The sequence below is a fragment of the Neocloeon triangulifer genome, unplaced genomic scaffold, assembly GCF_031216515.1.
Source record: "Neocloeon triangulifer isolate White Clay Creek 2 clone unplaced genomic scaffold, ASM3121651v1 ptg000012l, whole genome shotgun sequence".
In the NCBI taxonomy this organism is placed as follows: Eukaryota; Metazoa; Arthropoda; class Insecta; order Ephemeroptera; family Baetidae; genus Neocloeon; species Neocloeon triangulifer.
Window position 1 is genome coordinate 8,235,967 of NW_026775554.1, and position 25,558 is coordinate 8,261,524.

Consider the following 25,558-nt stretch of genomic DNA (forward strand, 5'->3'; position numbering starts at 1 on the left):
GCGGACAACTAGAAACGCAGACGTTATTCAGGAACGAAAATGGATTTGGTGGCGAACGCGTCGATTACCGTCTTCAGCCCTAATCAATACGCCCTGAACGAGACTCTGATGCTGAAAGCTCGGGTTGAGGAGTTTGCCGCTCAAGTGGACGCGTTTTTCACCTCCATCATGGGAATAATCGTCATCAGTAAATTCTCCGAGTTAAAATCTCATAAAAATAATTTTGTTAAAAAAAATCAGTTTTGCACCTGGGATTTGGCTATTTGGAAGCTGGTTCAGTTCGCTCGAAAAACGCCACCTCTGTCATGATGAAGAACATGCTGGACCTTTGTGAGTATTTAATTTTGGGGAAAAATATCACAAATTTTTACTAGTTCTCGGCGCTTTTGGATACTGGATTGTTGGCTACACGCTGGCTTACGGCCGGGGCTCATCCTTCCTCGGAATGTACCCGTACATAGCGGGACAAAGACTGACTCAGGAGTTCCAGTACTCGAACTGGTTTATTCAATTCTCCTACGCCGCCACGGCTTCATCCATCATTTCCGGCGTCATCGTGGAAAGATGCTCCTTCGTGGCTTACCTCATCTACAGCTTCCTTACCACAGGTGAGTTTTATATAATATCTGGTCATAAATTAAAGCGCATTGTAAAAGTACGGAAATTAAAAGTTGAAAAGTATTATGAAAGTATAAGATATTAATTTAAATAAAGACATAAATTAAAATATGTAGATGATAATGGTGAGCAATGTGAGCATGCCTAGAATTTCTCCGAAAGTCAATTGTTATAAGAATTATTTTCTTGCAGTTTCAAATGTAACATTTCTAGTATTACTGTCATAACGCAGCCAGTATAAGAAGTAAAAAAAAACTAAAAAAATCGTTAACAAGATAATAAAATGAAAATACTCCAAAAATCTATTAACAATAAGACCACAACAAAAAACAAACCAAATAAACATAATTGAAAAAGCTGCTTTATTAAAGAAAATAAAATTAATTCTTGAAACAGAAATATTAAAGTGTAAATATATTTCACGACCAAACGCCTGATCATCTTTAATATTGTGATTTTTTTTAACATTTTATGGATATTTTTTATTGCTTATGAACTAGGATCGTTGACCATAACAGATACCGGTAGAGCCGTTTGCTGTTGGTTTTGGGAAAAAAGCAATTTTTCAATGAGCAGGACAATAAACATTTTCTTCGCTTCAGTAGATTGTCAGCTTTTTATAATCATACCGTTTCATGCAAGTCACAATAGTTACACTGTGGGATCAATTTTTAGAATAACAAATATGAAATAATATTTGTTTTCACCTGTCTGTGCATCTGTGCATGGCACGTGCGTTTACTCAAAAACAAAATTATCTATATATGACACATTTGAACATTTTTGAACGCTCTTTGAAGCAAAGTAAAAAAATTTTTCACTCTGAGTGACTCTTTTCAAGATAGTTCAGATTGACAGAACATTACTGAAAAATTTTGACAGCAACCTCACATCTCATTGTCAAAAGCAAACGATCAGATCACACTGCCTTTACGCGTGAGGTGCCCAGCAGGTTGCATACCTTGACTCTGGCAGGCGTTGCGCTTAGAGATAGGAATATTTGTGCAACTTTTTTGAAATCAATTTTAATTGTTAGCGGTCACTTATCCGATCGTCTCTCACTGGGCGTGGACTTCTGAGGGGTGGTTGAACGTGCTGGGCTTCAAGGACTTCGCCGGGAGCGGGGTGGTGCACATGTGTGGCGGCGCTTGTGCCATCATGGCCTGCGTTATCATTGGCCCGAGGTACGGCAAGTACCCCAGAAAAGGTGAACCCGCGCTGGACTCTTCAGAATTCGAGTCGCACAACATTCCGGTAAAAGATATGAAAAACCCCGAAATTCATTTCTCATAAAAAAAAAAAAAATAGGTGCTTGGACTTGGCGCAATGATCCTTTTTGTTGGCTTTCTGGCTTTCAATGGCGGCGCTGTTTTGCACATTTCAAAAACAGGTGACGGAGAACTGGTTGCCAAAATTATCATCAACACCATTCTCTCTGGAGCTGGTGGAGCAATGGGTGGTCTAATCGCGGCTAGGGTTGGTCTGATCGGAGGCAAACGATGGTGGAGCTACCTTCACGCAGTAAATGGAGGACTTTTTGGAATGGTATCCAATATTAACAATCATAATTCAATATTAAACAAATAATACTTCATTAAAAAAATAATAATTTAATGATAATGAATGGAAAATTCCTATTTTTTTTTTTAATTAGTTATTTCCGTGGGAATCCTAATTTGCGTTAAATTGAAATATTCCAATTTTCAGGTGTCCGTCTGTGCTAATTGTGATACAGTGGATATTTGGGCTGCTTGGCTGATTGCCCTTTGCGGAGGACCCATCTACAGCGTCATTATCAAGATTCTAGAAAAACTTGAAAGTAATTTTCCACTTACAATTAAAATATTTTTCTGATAATTTTATTTAGTTGACGATCCTCTGAACGCGATTGCCGTTCACTTCGGAGGCGGCCTATGGGGCCTCCTGGCCAGTTCGGTTCTGCGGGACGATGCTTTGAGTGATAAAATCAAGGCTGGACAGTTTCTGGCCTACAACTGTATTGGCGCGCTGGCAATCACAGCGTGGTCGATGGCTATGACTGCCGTCATATTCATGTTCCTCAAGTACACTGGAATTTTGCGACCCAGTGAAGACGAGGAAATTTTGGGTATAACAATTTTTTCCATTTCAATAACAATTCCTCTAAAATTAATTTTTTTGCAGGTATGGATTTAGCAACGCACGAGGAGCCGGCGTACCGGTTCAAGTCTCTCGATTTCAGCACCTCTAGCGAAGGTAAAGATTTTTGAAAGCAATAAACCATTTTTACCAGCATCCCCATTCAGGTGACGGCTGTAGCCCTCCTGGCAGCATCTCTGGTCAAGAAGGACCCTCCACTCGACACAAAAGTAGCCAAGCCAACTTGACTGACCCATTCCTCACCAGCACTAGACAAGTTTGATTAGTTTAGGAAGACCTTTTTCTGTGTAAAATAATTTTCTTATCGGAGAGTGTTATTATAAAAATTATTATTTCACATACAAGTTTATTTAACTTACTTTCAGATTAAAAATAATGTTTATTATAATTAATTAGAGTGCTTATTTATTAAATAAAATATGATCTCTTTTTTGCCATGCTCAACATGAATTTTATTTCGTTTTTAACATACCAAAAGGGGATACAAGAGGGAAGTGTTTTTCCGAAAATGTTTTGTGAAAATTTCCTTTGACAAAAGGTATACAAATTAAGAATGGGCGACTCAATTCACTTAACAATTAAGCATTAATTTTCTGAATTGAGATGCGCGATCGTTTCCATGCCATATTTTTCTGCGACCAAACTCATCAAAGTCCACTTTTAATTCAACCAACCAATTTCGAGCGTGAGAATAACCCGCTAGCCAGTGCGGTGTCTAAAAAAGATCACAAATTTCCATTTCACAAATAATGAAGTTCATCACTGATCAAGCTACTATATTGACCATTTCGGAGCAAGGTCGCAGAAAAACAATTGTTACAAAATCAAATCCACATAGTGGGCAAAAGGTCAAAAGTTCAAGGTCGGTTGGATATTACGCAATAGTCGATTAAGCATTACACTTAGGATTAAGAGCGAAGAGTTTAATTGCCTACAATTAAAGCAGCCGTTCAGAGCGAAACTACGTGAATTACAGCATAATTATCATAATTTTCTTAAGCTAGAACGCGGTAATTTAAATTTAGCTTTTAATTCTTATCATCAAGGCTTGATTTTTTCATTACATTTAATAATCTGAAAACTTGAGGTATTCTTTTTCTTCAAAATGTAAACTTTTGTGTTGAAATCTAAAGACAAAATTTTCAAGTATTTAGGGATAGGGAATTATCATGATATACTATATTGTCACAGGCTTTTTTGATCAAAACTTTTAAACACGTAAATCAATTCAAAACAAAAATTTCCAAACAGCTCTACATTATTTAAGGAGGAAGTTTATACCTGGGGAGAGATAGAAAAACCCCATTGTGTTGTTTTCAAGAAGTGGCTGGATTAAAATGCATTTTGAGAGCAAGTGGAAAAGTTCTGCAAGGTTTGCATTGTTCTGGTTCTATATTCTGGTCTCTATTTTCAATCCATAATCTTTGTACTAGTCAAGTTCTTTTGTAAAATTCTAATACAAGTATATTCATATATTTTTATGCTCATACAGTAAAACGGTAGTTTTTGTTTACAAGAGAAAAATGCAGAAGGCTCATTCGTATTATAGAAGCCTAGGTAGAAATGCATTTTAATTGATTCCACTCTGTTTGAAGAAAAACAACAAATTAAAAAGAAAAAAATAGCACTTTGCTGGTGTAAAAATGAGAAACTAGATTTCTATCTATGAGTTGCTCAAGTAGCATACAAAATAAAAAAGACCCTTCACCTCTACTTGCCGTTACCGACTAAAAATTAAGAAAAAATCAAATGGGCTGAGAATAAATAGACTTGATGGAGTTATGGCAATTAGACTTGCTGCATAATAGCACAGTGCTATTTCAAACATGGAGATAACTCTAATTGTAAAAGGGGCTGAGAGAGATGTATTTACAAAAAACAATAAAAATCGGCTTGTTCGAGTGAATACCTGCAAATGTAACAGCATGATTTACAAAGTTGAAATAAATAGACTAGCTTACACAGAATTTAAATTTACATAATCATAAGGAAAATACCATGCAATACTTTCTTCTAAAGTGAACAAGTAAACAACTTATGTCAAAGAGATAAAGTAGGCGGCTGCTCGGTTACAAAAAACCCAAAATAAAGTTATAGAGTAAAAGAAATTGTGTATAAAAAATATCTGCTCCTCGGAATTCATCCATGTGTTGGCTTACATGCTAATCATTAAACACTAATTGTAGGTTGATGATGGCAGGTCGTCACATTCAGCTTTCAACATGCTTAATTTTCCATTACAATCAATTATCTGAATGCTTATAATTTGCAGAACGCCTCTTCCTGACGTGCAAGATTTCAAGTCTAAATCTTTAAATTATTTTATCTGAAAGTGTTTGATTAACTTTAAAATATCTCTGGAACAGACAGCCAGTTACAATACATTGATAGATACAACTGTGGTGTTTTGAAGATGGAATTGCAGAGGTATTTAATAAATTTTCTTGTAATTGACCTGAAAACGGTTCCAAGAAAGCATGCATGCTGAAGTGAACTGCCTATGTGTGTAATGCCAGAAAAGCACACCTTAGAACTAAATTTTTATCACATTTACCGAAGCTACTAAATCTAAGTAAAGTTACGAATAATTCTAGATTATTATCGTTCTACTCTGGCTAGTTTAAAAATTGAATCTCAGACAAAAATAAATATTTATATTTCTTAATTGTGTACTTCCTATTTTGAGCCAATATCACAAATTGTAATGGGCAGATTTTTACAAAGAATTGTTGACAGAATGAATTTAAAATTTTATGGTTTAAATTTTAATTTAGCAAGGGAACTCTGTTGTTGGAATTTTGTAAATTAGCCAGAGAGCAAATCACTCTAAACGCAGCCAGTTGATATTTCAAACACATGTCCAAACATCTTTACCTCTCTGGCGCTTTTTTTTTTAAATACAACCCATTTGGGCTAAAAGTTTTACAATAATATAGACGAGAGGATTTTCGATTATATAAGATGAATAGTTACTTCTTCATCTGTCGACAAGCTTCTTCTGAGGTTTGGTGCACTGTTGTGATTCAACTCCTTAATAGTAAAAGGGGCAGCAGGCGCTGACCAGACTAGATGTGTCCCCTTCACTCCGGCACAATTTTCAGCGACTGCGCCCGCCTCCTCGAAGGAGGCTTGGCCTCATCTCATATCTCCTCAAGGCCCGCGCCAGGCACGCCAGACTTCACTTTTTCCAAGATGGTGTTCACGTAATCAGTCGAAACTCCAGCAATGTGTGTTCCTGATCAAGATACAGACCGTTTATCACACTGGAAATTTTTAAATCAATTTATTTACTCAGGGCCATTCGCCTCGTCTTCTCAACATTCCTGGCAATTTCCTCTCGGACTTCCTTGGAATCGTTGCTGTAACTGGTCACTACCATGTTTTTTGCTTGTTGGATGGCAGAAATTAAGCGTTCTAGAAATTTATTTGATTATTTATTCATAAATGAATTACAAGTGGCTTACTGTGTTCATTCTCCAAGCCAAAAAGCTTGATTTTGTTTGCCTCGTGTTGTGCTTTCTTTTTCAAACGGCAAGCCCTGAAATAATATTATTGGAATAAAATTATTGCTTTTACATCTTGTACAATTGGAATTATAGCATCTTTTCAGCTTTTTTTATTCCAACATCTATAGATAATTAGTCTTTTAAACAATGTTGTTAAATTTCAAATCATCTTAGAAATAAAAAAATTCCATACCTAGAAGCAAGCTTGTTCTTCTCCTTCCTTGACTTTGGCCTCACAGTGACAGGAAGCTCACTGACTGGGGTCATGTCATTTATGATCCTGCCCAGTTTGTCCAGTTCTTTTCCAATGCTGTGCAGTTTCTTAGGGTTGGGAGTCAGATCGTTGCCATCACCTTTCCTCGCTTTGCCACTGCAAAAGCAACCTTCAGGACTTTGCTCTAAATTTTATTTTTAATAATCTATTTACCTGTGTTTGATGCCCCTCACACTGCAACTAGGACTAAAGACGGGGTCAGTGACTTCGTTCAAGCAATGAGGGTCTTCCTGCTTGGTCTTCAACACCAGGCGTTGTCCTTTGGGTCCTTTGGCTTGCACATTGTACTGCCAAAAGAACCGCTCCTTCTTTGATCCTTTGGGGCGGCCTCCACGACCAGAGCTGCCTCCCTCGGCGTCACTTGATTCTAAACACAAAATTTTTCTGGTTTCACCCAACAACGTGTCTACAGCGCCACACAAAAAACAATTCTGAGCCAATGAGAAAGGCTTGAAGAGATAAGAGGACAAATTACCTCCATCAGAGGAGAAGTCGTCATAGTGGTCACTGTCATCTTCCGAGTAACCTTCATCGTGGGAGAGTTCGTGGGAAGCGGGACTGAGCACGCCACCTGTGGAGAGAGACGACGTGGAACCTGCCTCCACCAGAGAGCCAGTGGAGAGCAGGTGTTGCCTCGGTTCACGGCGCTGCCAGATTTGGTCAAAACCAAGATGTGTGGGTGCCGAGGACGAAAGACGAGACATGGATGAGGTGCTGGGGCCTGCAGTGGAGGCCAGTAAGTTGAAACTGCCAGGGCTCAGCTGACTTGCATGCTGAAATTTGAGGATCAAACAAAAAATTAAATTCAGCTCAGAAAATAAGCCAAAATAAGTTTTCATTATTCCAGATGTAGCAAATTTTTTTTGGTCTTGTTCGAAAAAAAAAATGTTTGGACCAATTACTTAGGCTGGATGAGAGAATTATTAAAATATTCTTAATAAAATTAAGTGTGACATGGTGACATGGGAATTTAACTCTTTTTTAAATCTATGTAAATAAATGGAACTGCATGGTATCCGATTCTACAATGCAAATGAATCAACACCAGAACATACAAATTCCACCGCCTAAATGATTAATATCTAATGCCTTCCGTGTGTCATTGATTATGCAACACAACACATGATGGAATTACATGCGAGTCACCTACACCACAACAATACATACATCAGGATCATTCCTGCGCATGAGCAACTCGTGAAGGGTACTGTGTCTGCCGGTGCTGCTGTTTGAAGATCCAGGCCTGGCTGGCGACCTTGGTGAAAGGACCAGAGGTGTCTGTTGCCCACCAGGGCTCGGAATACCAACAAAAAGATTTTGACTGGCTGGCATGCTGGAGGAAAGTTGAGTAGCCTCCTTCATGAAGCACTGTCCTGACGAGGACGGGAAGGAGGCGGTCTGCGAATTGGAGTCGGTGATGGAGCTCAAAAGGGCTGAGTCATCTGGCAAGATGAGGTCGTCGAAACTCAAGTCTTCCAACAAAGTTTCGTCATTTGCGTTCAACTCGGCCAAAGTTGGGCCCTGGATCAAATCAGCCTTGTCCACCTGGAAGCATTCCATCTTTTTTCAAAAATTTCAGCAGTCCATTCAGTGCGGGAAGTTAGAAAATAAAGAGAATGAAACCAAGGGGATTTAATTTAGTGAGAAATTAACCTGCAGAATGTCATCCTCTTCGTCCATTTTGAAAGTGTCCCCGCAAAGAGAAACCCAAACAGAGGGTCCCATTGGATTTGAGTCCAAATTGTAGTTTCCGGTCACAGCTTGTGTCAGGGAAATGTCCTGGTTCAACTGGTTCGAAAAAAAGTTTCCTGAAACATTCAATTGACAAGCATGACACATTTCCCTTTATCACAGCGGACATGAAACCACAAATAATTCCTTCATAATATTTCAACTTCCAACCATGATTACAAACGAAAGCGGAATTTGGTTTCAAAACTTCCACTATACTGAGGTCAACAACTCACCAGTTTGGTTGGCGTTGAGGTTGATGGTGCCCGTGCCGAGACTGGGAAGGGCGCCCAAGGCCAGAGCCTCGTCCAAATCGTAGTTGAACTCCGCAAGACCTGAACGGCCTCCCCCACGCCTGCTGGGGATGGGCATGCCGAGAGGGTTGTTCAGCTGCGAGTCCATCTGGGTGCCTGGCTCTTGCTTGATTGGCGAGTCCAGGAAAAACATTTCGCCACCCCCATACATGGGGTCTGCCATCTGAAACCAAATATCACTGCAAATGAATAATTTAATACTAACGCTTTCATTAAAAAATTAATAAAAAATGCACATGAAAAAAGCAAAAGAGCTTTCAAGTAATTTCCAGTAATTTTTATATTTCAAATGCTATTGTCGAACGCACTTTCAGACATTCTAAGAAATCTTATCTCCACATAAGGATTATGAAACCATAGCGACTTTGATTCAATTGTGACTTGGAATCTTTAATTCCGTTCATGTAATACAATTGGATTAATTCACTTGAATTTAAATCAAATTCGACAACGCAACACAGGAAACAGCCTAACAACCTCCCAGACGAGCCTCTTTGTTTGGTTCAAAGATCAACGACTCTATTTACACGTTTGGTTAACAATAGCAATTGCGATAACAAGAGATGGTAGTTTTATTTTTTAATTTTGTTGACAAAAGGAAATAAAGTACTCAAAGGATTAGAATAATTTACATTATCAGACGTCGGAATTACTCAATCCAGGCATCTATCCTATAGAACGGCCTTTAATCAGGCGGCAGATTAATCGCGCCTGATAACAAGTGACTAGAAATATCTGCAAACAACTTCTTATTAAAAAATTAGAAAGGAGGAAAAAATGTCCTCAGAAATAATTTTCAAGACCGCTTTTTCAGTCGCTTTCGAAATGATTGACCTCTGTTTGCTTCTTATTGATCTTGAGAGTTTATTCAGAGCGCGTTAATCTATTTATAAATCACGTCGGCCCCACCTGTGCCACGCGTATAAAAATAGATCAACGTGCACTTATTTAAAGGCAGACGGTGCATTCGGCTGTGAGATAATTAGTGTCCCAGTAGTCAGGCTACTTGCAAAACAAGCGACTGAACTTCTTTTTGACTCCCAAGTGGTGAAGGGACGGTTCAATTTAAAAGAATCAAAACTGCTCATTGGTTGGTGAGGAGAGGCACGAGCTGTAGAAAGTTGACGACGGTTGTTGCCGGATCTTCGAGAGCAAATAAAATTTGCAGGCTACTTTCAAAATTAAATTTTAAAATATATATTTCTCTTACTAAATGTAAATCTATTAAATATTTAAAACGACTTCTGATCACTAAGCAAGTTATTACTATAAAATTTATTTTTATAAATCGTATAAATCATAGGATTGATTTAAATAATGAGTATTGAAATATGAACGGTTAATTTAATATCCTATAATTTTTTTACTTGCATATTTTTAAAATTATTAATTTTAATCATTCATTAATAAATAAATAAATACATGGAACTAATATATCATTTTTTTGTCCTTTTTTTCAAAATGATAATAATTTATAGAACCTAATATAAATTTTGCTGAAATTAAATTTAACTATAACAAATATTTTAATATTTAATAGCAAATAGGATAGCATTTTTAATTATTCAGAATCTCGTAACAATTTTTAATGGACTGGGCAAAGTGAAATCGCTTCTTGAGCGTCACAACATGTTGCCTTGTGTCCAGCCTGGGTCAAACGCACACCAGTTTTTCAAACAAACAAGCCATCAGTCTGAGCACCAAGATCGAAAATAAGCGATTTTGAGGGGGCCCTCGGCTTGTTTACAACACGCAAGTGAGTGTGCGGGTTAAATATACATTGGGGTGGGCCGAGCGAGCACTGCGGTCGATATACGAGGAGTTCAGCGAACTATTTTTAGTGGGCAACTCTGTCAGGTTGGCAGCGGAGTCCCTGGGCGGGCAATCGCCATGCTAGTGTAGTAAACAAAGCAGCAAAATGCTGCTTCATCGCGCGCCACAGCCACGCCAATTCTGGCAACAACGCACCAGCGTGTTTATCTCGCGAATTCGAGCCAGAGGAGGCCCTCGGGGGGCTCCGGAGCCCCGACCAATGCTCAAAGCTCGGCCGCCCACTCGGCGCCCCTGGCGACAGAGTATTGATTTTCGCAAGTGCGCTCTCATTGCACAACGGGACTACCCCAAGGATAAACCTGCCACTTCCTGTTTACATTCGCACTGCACATGTTCGCGACCAAAACAGACCACCGCGCCCACGCCAATCGATTTTCCGCCCAGATTCCGCGAAAAACGTCCCCCTTGATCGAAATAAATGCTTGGGCCCCCGCGAGAGACGCGACGAGGCGTCCGTCGCCAAGCCAAATGAGGCCACGGAATTCGATAGAAACGAGGCCCGTGGCGAAACCTGCGAATTCCATCTGGCGAATCGGGAATTCCACCAGCGAATTCACAATAAAGCGTCCTACTTGCAAAACACCATCACAACAAAATATTACATAACCGGAAATGCATTATTTTTAAATTATTTATTTTTGTCCTCACCTTAGTTGGCTCCGTGTCCTCTTCGATGATGATTTCCAGCGCTTTTCGGGCGGAACCGAACAGTGGCGACGAATCGAGAGCACTGATGAGTGTCCAGTACGATCGATCACGTGTAAACGTGGAATATCAACAAAGCGCGAGGATGATGCAAGTCCTGCCTAGAAACTGCAGCGAGCGAGTCGTGGGGCTGGTGTGGTGCAGTGGTCTCGATCACAATTCACATGTTTCGCCACGCCAAAGTGCGGTGACAACCGTCGTGCTACTCGGATTCGCCTCCCTCGGTCGCAATCGGGCCAGAATTAACTGGATTCAGCTGCTTTCGGGCGCGTATTATTCACTCGGACGAGGAAATTACTCTACTAAAGGTCACATGAGAAGAAAAAGATCAATCGCGTTTCGTTCAGCAACGAGTCCCCGCCGTGTCGGCCAATCACAGCCGAGCTCCCCGACCCCTTCACCAATGGGCGCGTTTGTTGTTGTCGCCTCCCCTCCTGCGGATCGCGTGTTTTCAACTCAAAATATTGCCCCCACCACCGCCCCGCGCGCAGCCATAGAGAAATTCTCGTCTTGTTTTTATCGTGCTCATGCAAAACACGGCGGCGTTTATCGCCTTTTTCACCACTCGCGGCAACGGGGCACGCGAGATTTTGGAAAATTTTCGTTTCCCGGGACGTTCGGTGACCTTGGAATTTTGGAAACGGCGCGAGCCGTGCCCTTCTGAGAGTCTCTCGCACGGCGTATATTACAATGTTTGGGGAAAAGTTTGCCAACAAACCTTGTGACGTCAAAAGGGGTCATGACGTCAGCATAGTTATCGGCCTTCGCGGGCCACGTGAATTCACAGCAGCCAACTCCTGCGTGAGGAGTAACTGAACCACCAAAATATACACGCCAGCGAGCGAGGGCTCGGCCGCTGGCGAAATTCCTCGCGACGCTCCCTAGCCGCTTCTTGAGCATCTCTTTTGCTAAATAGAAGAAGCCCTTCATCTTCTTTTCTTTTCTTCCCTCATTCGATCGCACGCAAGAGCTGCTCTCGCCAGCAAAACAAAGTCATGCCACAACAATATGGCCTGGGTGTCCTTGGGAAGCGTGCATAATTGCAAGTGCAAACACCAAGAGCTCACTCTTTGCCATCTCCATTCCTGCAGCGCTGCAACATTGCTGCTAAAATAGAAAAGTTGTTGCGAAAACTCCTTTGCTTGCACTGCCCTTTATATTATGGCGCCCGTACACTGCACTCGCTGCTGAGAGCTCGTTTGCATTAATATTATTGTTTTATAATTGTAATCAATATATCAATAATTAAATAATTTTATCAATTTCCCAGATTCAAATTCAGACACAATAATTATCTGAGTGACGCAATTTATTATAGTTTTTAGATTTTACAATAAATTTTGCATTTTGTTTAGCAATAAATATTTTTTTTAGTGGTTTTGGTCAGCTCTTAAGTATTTAAGATTAAAGTTAAATTTTTCCTGGCTCCAATTTCGAGGTATCGTAATATTTTTTGGGAAGCGGAGGGGGGGGGTATTCTTTGGGCTGCACTTGCATCGCTTGAAAAGTCACCAGCCGCTTATGAATCAAACGTCAAACAAACGCCCCAGATTTAATGAAAAGTTATATGGTTTTGTCCTCCCTTGTTGACCAACTGGTTAGAATATTCATAAGCAATCATAACATAGCAGGGGTTGTAAAACTTTATAATGCTCAATAATGTTGTTGTTGTGTTTGTAGATGTTAGCAAATTTAATTATACACAATTTTAAGTATTATTTTCTTAAAATAATTTTCTTGTATGTTGTATTAAATACATGATTTCATTGTTCTTCAGCTCTATCTTCTTTGAATGCAACCATTGGAACCTGACGAAATTAATTTATAAATTATTGAATATAATCGAATATAATTAAATAATTATGTGTAATTGCGATAGTTATTAAGTAATTGAGAATACTGTTTTTTTTTCTGCTCAACCTGGCCAAACTATTAATTTGAAATCATTGGCTTACAGTAAATTCTTACATGTTGATTATTTAGAAAATAATTTTTAAATTAAAACTAAAAATTAACTCAAGTTACAAAACTAATTTAAATCTTCATTTTATATTACTTTTATTTGGAAAAAAAATAATCTGCACGCTCTTTTGCTATAAAAATCAATGAAATCATTAATCAATGAAAATTTTATTTTAACAGTTATCGAGGTCGGTTCCAACAATAATGTGTTAAATTATGTTATATTTTTACGCTTGACGTGTGTTGCCGAGTACAAAAAGTCCACGCGATCAATTTTCATCTCATCATGTTGCCAAAGACCACTTGAGGGAGGTGACGTGAAAATTTTTGTTGCTTGTCTTTGTTGTTTGTCTTTCAATCAACAAATTTGAAATCCACGGCTCCTATTAAATTAGATAACGTTATCTTTCTCTGTTAATGAATCTGATGATTTTTGTTTGTCTAAAAATTATCAGAATTTTTGCAGTATTTTATCATTTTATTCTTATTCCAAGTGGGGAGCTGGTTTTTACATCAAAGACACCTGTGTGTGTCGTGCAGAAAAATTTGCTCGCATCTGGAATGCGGAAAGTTAAGCGCGAGACGCGACTCGGAGACCATACAATTATAATTTGCAGCCATTGAGATTTATTGCGGTATATTCGCTCGTAGCAATTGCTGGCGAGTGTAATCGACTCTGGACATTAAATAAATCACTGCTTTTATTGGTTGTGATCGAGAGTGTTCGCGGTCTGTGTCGGCCGCGCGCTGATGGGATGCACATTCTCAGAATCAAGATAATCAAAATCAATAAACGTGCCGTCCGTGCATGTTTTGTTTTGCGGAGGCAGCACTACTTGCGTCATTCGCTCGCACGACGCCGTGGAAGGAAAAAAAATTCGCTGGGGAAGAGATCGAGAAGAGAAGAGCTGGGGGGACAATTTCTTATTATTATACATTGGCCCGACGGCAGGCTGTTATCGGGCCCCTGCTGTTCTAACAATTTGCATAACACATGAGTGAGCAGCAGCAAATTATTTGCACCGCAGCGCAGAAACCTCAAAAGTGCAGAATTTTATTTCTGAAATTGTGCCTTCACGACACAACTTGTGCTGTGTTATGATTTTCTATTGTTGAGCTCTTCCACTTGGCCAAATTTCATTATGCATACAAAAGAAAAATGGCTACGTTTCTGCTTTTATTATTTGCACTCTGCCTCTGTATTTTTCTTTCCAAATCAAATTACACCTGGCGACGCTGCTTTTTATTCATTTATGTATGGAGTTTGGAATAACCCAGTCTGGTTGCAAAATATTTGAAGCCTGAAGTCGGCGCCGTTCGGAATGTGGTCTCTAATAATTGGTACAGTTGCAGGCCTCAATTCGCAATCATCGCGAAATTGTGGAGTCTCGCGAGAAAGAGAGAAGCAGACGACCTTGACCATGATCAGCATGTTTGCGTCCTTTTAATGCTAACTTACAAACGTGCTCCACACACGCAAATGAGCACTCGACCAAAATGAATAATCTAGAAAGTGACATGCAAATTAAAAGATCCGCGCAAACTGCGTATATTGTTAATCAAAAGTTGATTATAAGGTGCGCCTGAATGGATATTTTAATTTTCCTCTGAATAATTAGGTGTCCAAAATCATTATGTAAAATATGCATGTTCAATATTTTTTTATGGTGAAAATTTCGAAAAATTATTTTAAGATTTAATTTTAGGGTATTTTTAATACTTTTTAATTCATTACTACAAACGAGAAATGGGAACGTGGCGGGAATTAATAAAACAGACTAAAAAAATTTATAATCACCAAGCTTTATATTTATATAAGGTTGAGCTAGAAAACTTTATTTATAATATATGCATATAAGGTCTCCTCTCTTTCCTCACAGGCAAAATAAAATTTAGAGCAATTAATGAATCAATAGCATTTATAGAAAGCGAAAAAAAAAATACACGACAACTTTCACCTTATTTTAAATGCGCACACTTCGATCGATTTATAAGTATTGGAATAATGGAATATTTTTCCTCATCACCTAATTTAACTTCAATTTTTCCTCTTCAAAAATCCCACATGTTTGTCAATATAAAAAAATGAGGGTTTGCCATTTTATAAATTTCATTGCGCGTTGGATTCGCATTCGCACACTCTCTCAATGAGTAACAGGACTCTCGCCACCATCGAAATAAAAGTAATAATTTCGCGCCTGTGGGGGTCGAAATTCCTGCATAAATTGTTGCAATCGCTATCCCAAACGCCACCTAGCAACAAGCAGAAAACGATAATTGAGCCCCTTATCCGCCAGATGTCACCAGATAATTGCTTTCATAGCTTTCATAGGTGGTTGTCGTCTTGTTGGTTGTCGTGTTTGCAGAGCCCTCTTTCGCGCGCTCCCGAACGAGCGGCGTACACACGTGAAACAAGGTCCTTTTGGTTTTTGCTGAAATTTCATAAAAGGCCTGCGAAAGGTTGAAAGGCGAGGAAATTAGCTGATGCAAAACGTCGTGACCCGTTCATCAGTTGCTGCAACATCACCAGATTCACCAGACAGATCCTATTCCTAACAAGATGCCGGAGGAGACGGACATAGAACTCTTTGCCAAAATCGGCCTCAGCGAGCAGAAAATCAAAGAGACTGTCAAAAACAAAGTTGTCACCGCAAACTTGCGAACTGCAATTTCTGCGGTATAATATATATTTTTATCCTAATTTTTTTTTTGATTAGTTATATTAAATATTTTAATTGTATTGTTTTAGACAAGCAACGCTAGCAGCAGCAATGGGGCTCTTTTGTACCATCTGGCTTCCAAAATCAAGGCACAAATCACTCAGCACATTGGGCTCGTGGCAGCTTACATTGGCGATGGAAAATTGGATTCTACTCTGAGAATTGATGGTAGCAGGAACATTTTTCATTTTTTTATAGACCTATAAAAAATTTATTAATTTAATTTAAATCCAAACCGTCCTCAATAATTAACAAATTACTTGCTTGTATTTTTCCCTAAATGCTAAAATGTTAAAACATAATTTTAGCTGCCCTGGAGTATCTTCTGGCAAATCCAAATTCAGTAGACAAATCTAAGTTGGAACAAGCGGCAGGTGTTGGAATTGTGGTCACTCCGGAACAGATTGAAAATGCCGTGGAGGGGGCCTTGAAAAAGCACCAAGAAGCTTTGATTGAAAAAAGGTGCTAAAATTGTTATGTTTTATATTATTTGCTAATTTAAAGAAATGAAGGTATCGATACAATACTGGACTGATCATGCAGGATGCAAGAGCAAAGCTCAACAAGTGGGCCGACGGAAAGGCGCTGAGAAGCGAGGTTGATTTACAGGTAAAATTCAATACTAATATTGTATTTAAATGGACATTAAGACTTATTTTTTTAGGTTTTGAACTTACTTGGCCCAAAGACTGATGAGGATCTAGCTCCAGCTCCAAAGCAGAATGACAAAAAGGCTGCAAAACCACCAAAGGAAAAGAAACCTGAAAAATCAGCAGCGGAGGCACCTGCTGAAAAACTCACTATGGCCGAGTTTCTGAAAACAAAAGTGTTTTTCCACAAACCAGGAGAAAATTACAAAACTGATGGATATGTTACCACTCCAAAAACCATGGAGCTTTTAAAGGAACACCTGAAAATCACAGGAGGAAAGGTAAGGATTTTTATTATGAGAATATTATGAAATTATTAGTTCTGTAAAATGGAATTTGTGAGAAAATATTTATATTATATTTTTTTTTTAAGCTGTTATTTTATGAAATTCTAAATCTTATTTAAAAATTTTCTCTTCTTAAGTTTTTTTTTTAAGTTTTAAAATTTATAAATGTGCAGGTACGAACAAGGTTTCCTCCAGAGCCGAATGGAATTCTGCATATTGGGCATGCCAAAGCAATCAACATTAATTTTGGCTATGCAGCTGCACATGACGGCATTTGCTTTTTGCGTTATGATGACACCAATCCTGAGAAAGAGGAGGAAAAGTTCTTTGTCGGCATCAAAGACATGGTCGAATGGCTAGGTAAGATTTTATTCTGCTAAATTATTGAATTTAATCGATGATTTTACACTAAATTCAGGGTACAAGCCTTACAAGATTACGCACAGCTCAGACAATTTCCAGCAGTTGTATTTATGGGCTGTGGAGTTGATCAAGAAAGATTTGGCCTATGTTTGCCATCAGAAACCGGAAGAGCTGAAAGGTTTCAACCCTCCTCCATCTCCCTGGAGGACCAGACCGGTCGAAGAAAGCCTGCAGTTGTTTGAGGTGTGTATCAATTTATTTGGAACTTAAACTACTGAATAAATTATGGTAGGACATGAAAAACGGTAAAATTGGAGAGGGTGAAGCAACCCTGAGGATGAAAGTGACCTTGGAAGAGGGCAAGCAGGACCCAGTGGCTTACAGAATTAAATTCCTGCCGCATCACCGCACTGGCAGTGAGTGGTGCATCTACCCCACCTACGACTACACCCACTGCCTTTGTGATTCAATTGAACACATCACCCATTCACTTTGCACAAAGGAATTCCAGTCTAGGTAATTTTTAGCATACAATAGCCTTGTGAATACTAATATAAAAAAATTTGAAAGGCGCTCATCTTATTACTGGCTTTGCAATGCGTTGGAGGTGTACTGCCCTGTCCAGTGGGAGTATGGAAGACTCAACATCAACTACACTGTCGTCTCAAAAAGAAAAATTGCAAAATTGATTGATATGAAGATTGTGAATGGTAAATTGCTAACTTCAAATCTGGGATTATTTCTAAAAGTAACATGCTTTCAGATTGGGATGACCCTCGACTTTTCACACTCACTGCTTTGCGCCGCAGAGGTTTTCCTTCTGAGGCCATCAACAACTTCTGTGCCCAAATGGGTCTCACTGGCGCTCAGGTGGTGGTGGACCCTCAAGCTCTAGACGCCAGTGTTCGAGATGTCCTGAATGTAACGGCTCCGAGATGCATGGTTGTCCTTGAGCCTCTAGCTGTCTCGATAACTAAATTCCCTGCAAAGGGACCAATCAGTTGTGATGTGCCTAATTTCCCCAATGAACCTGCGAGAGGCAGTCACAAAGTGCCTTTTGCCAGTGATCTTTTCATCGAGGCATCTGACTTTAAAGAGGTCGGTAATAATTATTTACTATGAGCTTAATTTTTTAAATAATTTTAATTTTCAGATCCCTGAAAAAGGCTATCGACGTTTAGCGCCTGGCCAGTCTGTGGGCCTTCGTCACACTGGCTATGTGATCACCCTGAAAAAAGCAGTCAAGGACGGCAGTGGAAACATTACTAAACTGGAAGTTGAGTGTGTGGAGGCAGACAAAGTTGAAAAACCCAAAGCCTGGGTTCATTGGGTTTCAAATCCAATCAAAGTGGAAGTTCGTCTCTATGATAGATTGTAATTAAAGAAGTTTGTTATATTATGATTTTTTACAACTTGCATTTTGCCAGATTTCAGCACAAAAATCCTGAAGACCCTAATGAAGTGCCCAGAGGATTCTTGAGTGACTGCAATAAAGATTCCCTCACCAGTATCACTGCTCTGGCTGACGTTTCTGTTAAAAATGCAAAGGTTTATGACAAGTTCCAGTTTGAACGACTTGGCTTCTTCTCTGTAGATCCAGACTCTAAGAGAGAACAGGTGAGGTTTACAAAAAATTTAAAGATCTAAATTTAATTCTTTTTTATTCCAGCTGGTATTCAACAGAACTGTCACTCTCAAAGAAGATGCTGGAAAATTTTAATGATTGGTATCCTAAAGTGTATTAAATTTGCCACTTTGGAAACTTTTATTATTTATTTTATACTTACACTGAAGCATGAGCAATAAATTAATGATGTAAATTTAAGAAAACAGTTGTTTTATTTTTCAATACTTTTTGCTTCCTTTTAATCGTTTTATTTAGATCAAAATATTTTGTCTTGGAATAGTTGCAATAGGGATAGGTGCATAAATTAATTATTTCATAACAGTACTGCTGTTATGCCAGAGTAATATAGAGGATTATTATTTATTTTAAGAACTATCTTATTTACAAGTGGAGAAAAAAAATAGTAGTTAACATTATTTAAAGGGAAAAAATAAGTTTTAATTATTTTAATAGTTTATTAAAATACAATATACATAATCTTCCGTTTTATTCTATCGCATAATAAAAATGCCTCTACCGTGCAAAGGGACTTCCTTTGCCGTGACCAGGATTCGAACCTGGGTTCTTGCGGCCACAACGCAATGTCCTAACCACTAGACTATCACGGCTATCCGAGGCATATAGGGAAGGGGAAATTTTGAGGTATTTATATCGGCTCCTTGCACGTGATCAAGAGTAGCCAATGAGCGTGCGAGTTTTTTCTCGTTCGAACTTGCCACGCATAAACAACGACGCATCACGCTGCGCATCTTTCAAATTTCACCCGAATTCGCAAAAACCGCTGCAGATTTTGTCCTCGTGTTCATTAATTTTGCAATTTTTCTCGCAAACAGGTCGAGACAAATTTTTTTAGGGAAGGAGAGTGTTAAAGATTGGTTTCGGCTTTTGGTTTGTCGGCATTGCTACGCTTGGAATATGACAGAACAGGTTATTTTCTCTTATTTTGACAGCTCTAGCAACCACATGGTGGTGCAGAAAATTTTTAGAAATCAGTTCGTCATTTAAATACGCTCTTAACACAATTTCTCATCGATCAAAATATAATTTGTTAGCATTTGTTTACTTTTTGCTCGCTTTTTTAATAGTTTCTATGAAGGAATTTCGTCTCTCACTTAAAACCCGCTATGTCAAAAAGTTTTATTGAAGAACATGCTGGATATAAAAATTAATTTTTCAACATTCAATTTTGTTCTTTGCAGCAACCATTGTGCCTCAAAAACCTAAAAGACTTACTGACTAGAGACATCAGTCTCTTTCATTCAACAAATAAAGTAAGTTTAAACCTTAAGGGAGAAATTTTCATGCCTTAATTGCTAAAATTGTTGGGCAATTTTGCAGCTTAAAATAATTGTGTAATTTGATTTCTCAGAGTGTGAATCTACTGGCTGAATTAGAAGATGATTCTGACCTCTCATGGCACAGAGTTGGATTGATCAAGAAAATAATATCAAAAATCTACGAGAGCTGCGGATGGAATGTCAACAAAGACCACAAAGCTGATCTTAATTTGCTTTTAACGTTGAACTCGGTTTCATCCAAAAGTTTAGAAGATGATCAGTGCAAAAGAGTTGTTGTGGGAGTCGTCAGAAACATTGCTACGAAGCAAAAAGAGAGAGATATTTGCTTTGAAGATTATTTACGGTTAGCAAAGAAAATATTTATATAAATTGCAAAAAAATTAATTTTGACCATTTAAATTTTATCTAGGATGCGAGAAGAAGACATTTTGTCTGTAGACGGAAACATGGAGTTGGCAAAGGCCACTGTTGAATATGAATTGCTGAGTAAGAACACCGGTAGTTGTGTAAATTTGGACTTCAGTCCTCCACCAGTTGCCAACAGAGGATCAAGCAACAGAGGTGATTTGAACTAGAACTAAAATTGATTCAAAATTTTTTTACAAAAATTGATTCCACATAAATGTTTTATAATCCTATTTTTGTTTTAAAGGTGTTGTTTTCTGCTTGTACAACTACGCTCGTATCGCAACTATTCTTCGAAAGCACGAAGAATGTGTTATTAAAGGCACTTATCCACCTTTGCCAAGTCTAGACGATGAACTCCTTGGTGCACTTTCAGAAATGAAACCAGAGCAAGAGCTGGTCAAAGTTTGTCTGCAGAAATTTTCGCAAGTCCTAAAAGAAGTTGCCCCTGGAAATGATAAGGACGTTCCACGACCTCACCTGCTTTGCAGGTTTCTTTCTGAAATTTCGCACCCCATCAGCCGTTACTACCGCTCTCATCATGTTTTAACAGTGATTTGACAAGATTTGCATTTTAATTTTTTTAACAATTGAAAATTGCAGGAGGGAAGTGCTCATCTGCTTCCTACAATGCACGCAAGGCTCCATGTGCTGAAAGCCATCCATAGAGTATTGCTCTATGTGTTCATTCTCCTAGATTTACAACCTCAAGAACACATATAGAGAATTGTTAAGGTAAGTGTGATTTTTAAATTTTAAAGATCTCCCAAAGTAGAAGCAATGCTTCTAATATTTAAAATTAAATTTTAAATCCACCATTAAAGCTGCATTAAAGCATGGCTTAAAAATTCAGGCCATAAACTTTATTCTTACGTAGTATTCCGATGGCAGCAAAATTATTCAAAACTTATCATTTAAAGGACATAGAAAGAAATAATTTATAAATTCCTTTAGTTATTCATTTTGATTTACTCCGGAAATAAATTTTATCGTAAGTTATCAAATTTTTTCAAGTGGGATGTAAAAAGAATAGTTAAATTTACTGCTCTCTACTATATACATAATTTTCCCCAGATTCCAAATTTTGTAATCATAATATTTTTTAAATCCAAATGATTTTAACAGCTTTTTGAGGGCTTTATTTTGTTTAATCTAAAGTAACAGTGGCAATAAAAGAATATTTGCAATTAAATAAGTGATTAAGGTCGAGTAAATCCAGATCATTATTTTGTACTTTATGACATTCAAGTTTGATGTGTCAAATGAGAAGACACACAAAAATAATATTAAGAACTATAAGAAAAAAAGATCGTAAAAAGGTTTCGGTGCGATTGGTTCAGGTTGTCGGGGCATATCATAGACATTTTGGCGGCAAACTGGCTTTGTGGGGGGCGGCACTGGCGGCAGGATCAACCCTGCCGCGGTGCAGGGTGGCTTTCGGGCGGTCGGCGAGCACAAAAGGAAAGCATGAAAGTCACGTGACGCCCAGCTGTTGTGGCTGGCTGGCGATTGGTCGGCGGCGCGAGCTAACAGCGCCGTCACCGCGTGGACCAATGGGCGCGCGGCCCTCCTGCCACTAACGTCAATAAATACGCGCTGTTTTCAGTCGCTTGAGAGCGAACCTCGCCGCAACACACGTGTGTGCTCGGGCTCAACGCACCTTTGCCAAAACACAAACACCTCGTCGCGTTTTTTCGCGTGCCACTTTTCCTTGTGCGAATAATGAGTATTGGTCTGACGTACCTTCTGGAAGCAGCGGAGTTCTTGGAAAGACGAGAAAGAGGTGCGTACCCGACCGCAATTGCGTCCTACCCAGTCCTACCGTCCCGTGTGAAAACAACATGGCTTCCCTCCGAGGCCGATGTGCGCGCCTTTTGGGGCCCTCCTGCCCACCCGAGCCCCCGACGACACCTGCCTACCACCGCCTCTAAGACTCGCGAAAAGGCCTCTCGGAGGCGGCAATCGCAACCTCCGTTCTAATTTCCGCCACGACAAATTATAATACTACATACACGGGTCGTTGCTCGCGCGCTTATCTCTCTTGATTAAAGTGGAACATTTCTTTTCTGGGGCCCAAAGTTAAAACTTCCCTTCCCGCAAAGCAAAATGTAATTTAAAATAATTTTACATTATTTCATATTAATTTTTTCTTCTAAATTTGTTCGTGGAAGTGGAAAAAATTTGACCATAAAATTGCTCTATCTTACAAAATTTTGGTCCCATTGTTGTGGCAACTTAATTATAAAATTGAAATCACTACAAATAAGTGCGTTACATTAAAATTTCACAAACATTGACATTCCAATCAAAGATACTCCCAAGTTTGCAGACAAATCCATTCCAACTATACCATGATGTCTGAAAATGAAATTGAAAGAAAGATAATTTGTTTTTATATAAGATTTAATATTTTATTAAAAAAACTTTCCTATAAAAATAATAATTTGCCACAAAATTTATAGTTATCACATTCATGTCACTGACAAACTGCATCGGATTTTATTCAATGGACGCATTTGTCTCTTGAAATCGTCTTGCATCTTGAAAGGCAGGCCAGTCTTACACAAAACCTCCAATTGTGTTGACAATGAGGAATATTGGAGTTTGTAAAATATTATAATATATTCTATGAATTTAAAATATGGTCATGTCTCATATTAAAATACATGAAGACCTATCTTTTTATTTTGCGGCGTTGACTTTTCAGCTCCAATATTCTGTTCGACTTCAAAGAATTTCTCTGCAGGTTGGTTAGGCTCTGTTCCTTGATTTTTTGCAATCAGATCACATAAATTTTCTAGAGATTTAAAAAAAAGCAGATTATTAATTTAATGAATTTATTATGTCTTAAATAAAATTATAATTTCCAAAACTCAGCAACATGGTAATCAAATTTAGCATAAGAACTTTCGTCTTGATGGCGCCCTACTCTATGCTCAATTTTCCTTGCTTCATATTCAATCGATGCAAAAATCGTTTACCTCATATTTTTTCCGGCGAGAAATCACACATTCCCACGGGGGGGGGGGGGGGGGTGGATCGCGTCGCGGCTCAAAGTTTTTGACAAAAACCCTAGCGGCGTGGACGCAAAATTTCTTCTGTTTTGAATAATGTATTCATCAATTATTTAACAATGTTACATTGTTTATGGTCATCAATTTATTATCAATTAATTATATGATTATGTGACATTAATTTTTAATCATTAATGACTGCTAACTAATTAATACCTAATGTACAAGGATTTGGCATTATATTTTGCTTTGTGGGTTAAATTTCCCTCGCGATTATGTAAGCTGGGTCTCGGACGAGTTTGGCCAAAGTTCAAGGAGGCTATTTTTGAGCGCGTTCTCTCTCGGTGGCGGGCCAGGTGTTTTGGCCTGTCTTTATCTCTCTTTCCCGCGCCAATGTACTCTCGGTACATGGTGTACCTCAAAATTTGTTCCATTTGCCCAAATCGAGGTCAGACTTTGCTAATTTCTAAGCAAGTCGGGTGTTGTTCGTTTGCAGCCTTATCTCTGCGTCGCTAATTAAAAAAGAAAAAAGTGTTTACTGCTGGCCGATTATAGCTCGAGCGGCAAACCCGCCAAGTTTCTTCTGGGAGTTTCAACATCTGTCATCTCTAGCGATAAACGATCGGCTTGACCAAATGGTTGGAGATATTTTTTTCTTCCCGCGAGTTTAATTTTGTTTAACCCGCTTGCGTTCGGAATCAGTTATTGAACGCCAGCCAAAAAATGGGCCTCGATTTTTGGCTTGGCTGCCGTGCGATAAAGAAAATTGTTGCTGAAGGAAACCCTAAACTTCCTCGTTATGTGTTTGTTCTGCGTGGTCGATAAGCAGAGGGCCGGAAGCACGAAATCCGCGCACAACCTGTGATCATTTGTACTATACAGTTTTTGCCTTGTTGCAGAAGCCGAACATGGATACGCGACGACCGAGCCTATGCCCGACGACCTGCGGAGCTCACACCACAAGAGGTCGAAAAATAAGAAAAGTCAGGGGAACAGGTAAGACTGCCAAAGAATCCAAACGTGACCTTTGCTAATGACACTTTTCGTTCCGCTTCTGTTTGCAGGACGACCCACAATGAGCTTGAGAAGAACAGGTGAGTCAGGAAAGCCCTTATCCGTGTCCCCAGTCACGTATACGCATTGTTGCACCAGACTTTGTCCGGCGATTTGAACAATGAGGGGTTGCGCTGATTGATTTTTAAAGTTAACGTTCAGAGATAATTAATCATAATTATTGTCTGAGTAAGCAATAATTGATTGTTAGAAAAGGAAATACAGAAGCATAGATATTTTCTTTTTTAATATGGATTATCAGTCAAATCAATTTTTATTCGGTAAAAATCAGTACCTTAAAAATAAAGTCAAATAATTTTGTTTGAAAACTATATTAGTAAAAAAACTAACAAGTGTATGTCCCTTTGGTTTCACGCACACGTGTGGTTTCAGTGGGCTTATTTCAAGCCGTGAAACATTTCATTGTTGGCCAATTTAAGAAAAAAAGCTTAAAAGATTAAGAAAAAACCAAACAAGTTTATCTTGTTTGCTTTTGAAAATCAGTTGTGTTTAAAACTAAACCAGTCGAATGGCCGAATTTGAGCAGATTACCGGCGAACGATCCTATTGATTGGCAGACACGCTGCGCTTGCCCGTCGCCATTGTTGTTGTGATTATCGATTGTTGGGAGAGGCGAGTGGTAGAGCGGCCCGACCTCGAGCTAACTCCGTGGGCGCTCGCACGGACGGAGGTGAGGGCGCACGACCAGCCGGCGCGCAACAAACCCGCTCGCTGTTGCTAGGCCCGGCTTTTTTCTTTTTATTTTTCGCGTCGCGCACCGACACTTCACTTTCTTGCCTGGGCGTACGATGGAGTAATTCCGCAATCGCTCTTTTCGCCTGATCGCAAGCTTTTGGGGCGCCCCCGTCGCGCCTCCATTTTGGCCGTGCGGGCGCGTCAGAGGAAGTTCGCAAGACAGGTGGGATAAGCAGGCAAGCGGCGTTCACGCACGAAAGTCTTCATAGACTAATTTCGGAATCAAAGCCAGTCTTTCTTTAGAGTTCTTTGCCAACCTTGACATTGAATCCAGCTGCCTCCCGTGGATAAAAATGCAGGGCG

General features: G+C 39.1%; 4 protein-coding genes and 1 non-coding gene across 12 annotated transcripts in view; 3 read left to right on the forward strand and 2 right to left on the reverse strand.

Moving 5' to 3' along the window:
• The first annotated feature begins 5 nt into the window (after nucleotides 1-5).
• LOC132197018 (putative ammonium transporter 1) lies at nucleotides 6-3,195 on the forward strand. Its single transcript, XM_059620039.1, has 9 exons — nucleotides 6-187; nucleotides 241-330; nucleotides 375-608; nucleotides 1,655-1,872; nucleotides 1,927-2,163; nucleotides 2,326-2,437; nucleotides 2,486-2,725; nucleotides 2,782-2,853; nucleotides 2,904-3,195. The coding sequence occupies exons 1-9, from the start codon at nucleotides 40-42 to the stop codon at nucleotides 3,017-3,019; spliced, it is 1,467 nt and encodes a 488-aa protein (XP_059476022.1). The 5' UTR covers nucleotides 6-39; the 3' UTR covers nucleotides 3,020-3,195.
• Nucleotides 3,189-11,466, reverse strand: LOC132197016 (protein CREBRF homolog). 6 transcript variants are annotated; one of them, XM_059620034.1, is made up of 10 exons: nucleotides 11,064-11,466; nucleotides 8,505-8,761; nucleotides 8,191-8,345; nucleotides 7,705-8,097; nucleotides 7,013-7,310; nucleotides 6,691-6,943; nucleotides 6,457-6,633; nucleotides 6,222-6,295; nucleotides 6,049-6,171; nucleotides 3,189-5,992 (listed from the first exon to the last, which is right to left on the reverse strand). In XM_059620034.1, exons 2-10 carry the CDS (start codon nucleotides 8,743-8,745, stop codon nucleotides 5,898-5,900), a joined length of 1,809 nt encoding a protein of 602 aa, XP_059476017.1. In that variant the 5' UTR covers nucleotides 8,746-8,761; nucleotides 11,064-11,466; the 3' UTR covers nucleotides 3,189-5,897. The 6 variants fall into 6 exon arrangements, with proteins under 6 accessions (XP_059476017.1, XP_059476016.1, XP_059476019.1 ...); XM_059620033.1 differs by having other exon boundaries at nucleotides 8,505-8,745; nucleotides 11,064-11,463; XM_059620036.1 differs by having other exon boundaries at nucleotides 7,705-8,082; nucleotides 8,505-8,745; nucleotides 11,064-11,458.
• A 3,991-nt stretch (nucleotides 11,467-15,457) lies between these two features.
• On the forward strand, nucleotides 15,458-18,932 carry LOC132196542 (probable glutamine--tRNA ligase). Its single transcript, XM_059619275.1, has 13 exons — nucleotides 15,458-15,759; nucleotides 15,832-15,970; nucleotides 16,111-16,264; nucleotides 16,315-16,411; nucleotides 16,467-16,733; nucleotides 16,913-17,099; nucleotides 17,158-17,345; nucleotides 17,395-17,618; nucleotides 17,673-17,812; nucleotides 17,866-18,200; nucleotides 18,256-18,476; nucleotides 18,530-18,719; nucleotides 18,772-18,932. The coding sequence occupies exons 1-13, from the start codon at nucleotides 15,643-15,645 to the stop codon at nucleotides 18,820-18,822; spliced, it is 2,310 nt and encodes a 769-aa protein (XP_059475258.1). The 5' UTR covers nucleotides 15,458-15,642; the 3' UTR covers nucleotides 18,823-18,932.
• Nucleotides 18,933-19,265: 333 nt separating this feature from the next.
• Trnah-gug (transfer RNA histidin (anticodon GUG)) lies at nucleotides 19,266-19,337 on the reverse strand. The gene has a single exon. It is a non-coding gene; the product is annotated as a tRNA-His (tRNA).
• A 160-nt stretch (nucleotides 19,338-19,497) lies between these two features.
• LOC132198019 (max dimerization protein 1-like) overlaps nucleotides 19,498-25,558 on the forward strand; it is a 35,731-nt gene continuing 29,670 nt past the window's right edge. Inside the window, exons 1-8 of one of the 3 annotated variants that reach the window (XR_009441934.1) lie at nucleotides 19,498-19,656; nucleotides 19,929-20,000; nucleotides 20,099-20,370; nucleotides 20,437-20,588; nucleotides 20,680-20,984; nucleotides 21,036-21,167; nucleotides 24,346-24,442; nucleotides 24,511-24,540. Coding sequence is in view for 2 of the 3 variants with exons in the window: in XM_059621691.1 (XP_059477674.1) it covers nucleotides 22,155-22,215; nucleotides 24,346-24,442; nucleotides 24,511-24,540 (188 nt within the window). In the remaining variant the exon portion in view is untranslated. Of the gene's footprint in view, nucleotides 19,657-19,928; nucleotides 20,001-20,098; nucleotides 20,371-20,436; nucleotides 20,589-20,679; nucleotides 20,985-21,035; nucleotides 21,168-22,019; nucleotides 22,216-24,345; nucleotides 24,443-24,510; nucleotides 24,541-25,558 lie in introns of those variants that run through there. The other 2 variants (XM_059621692.1, XM_059621691.1) reach the window with 2 other exon arrangements.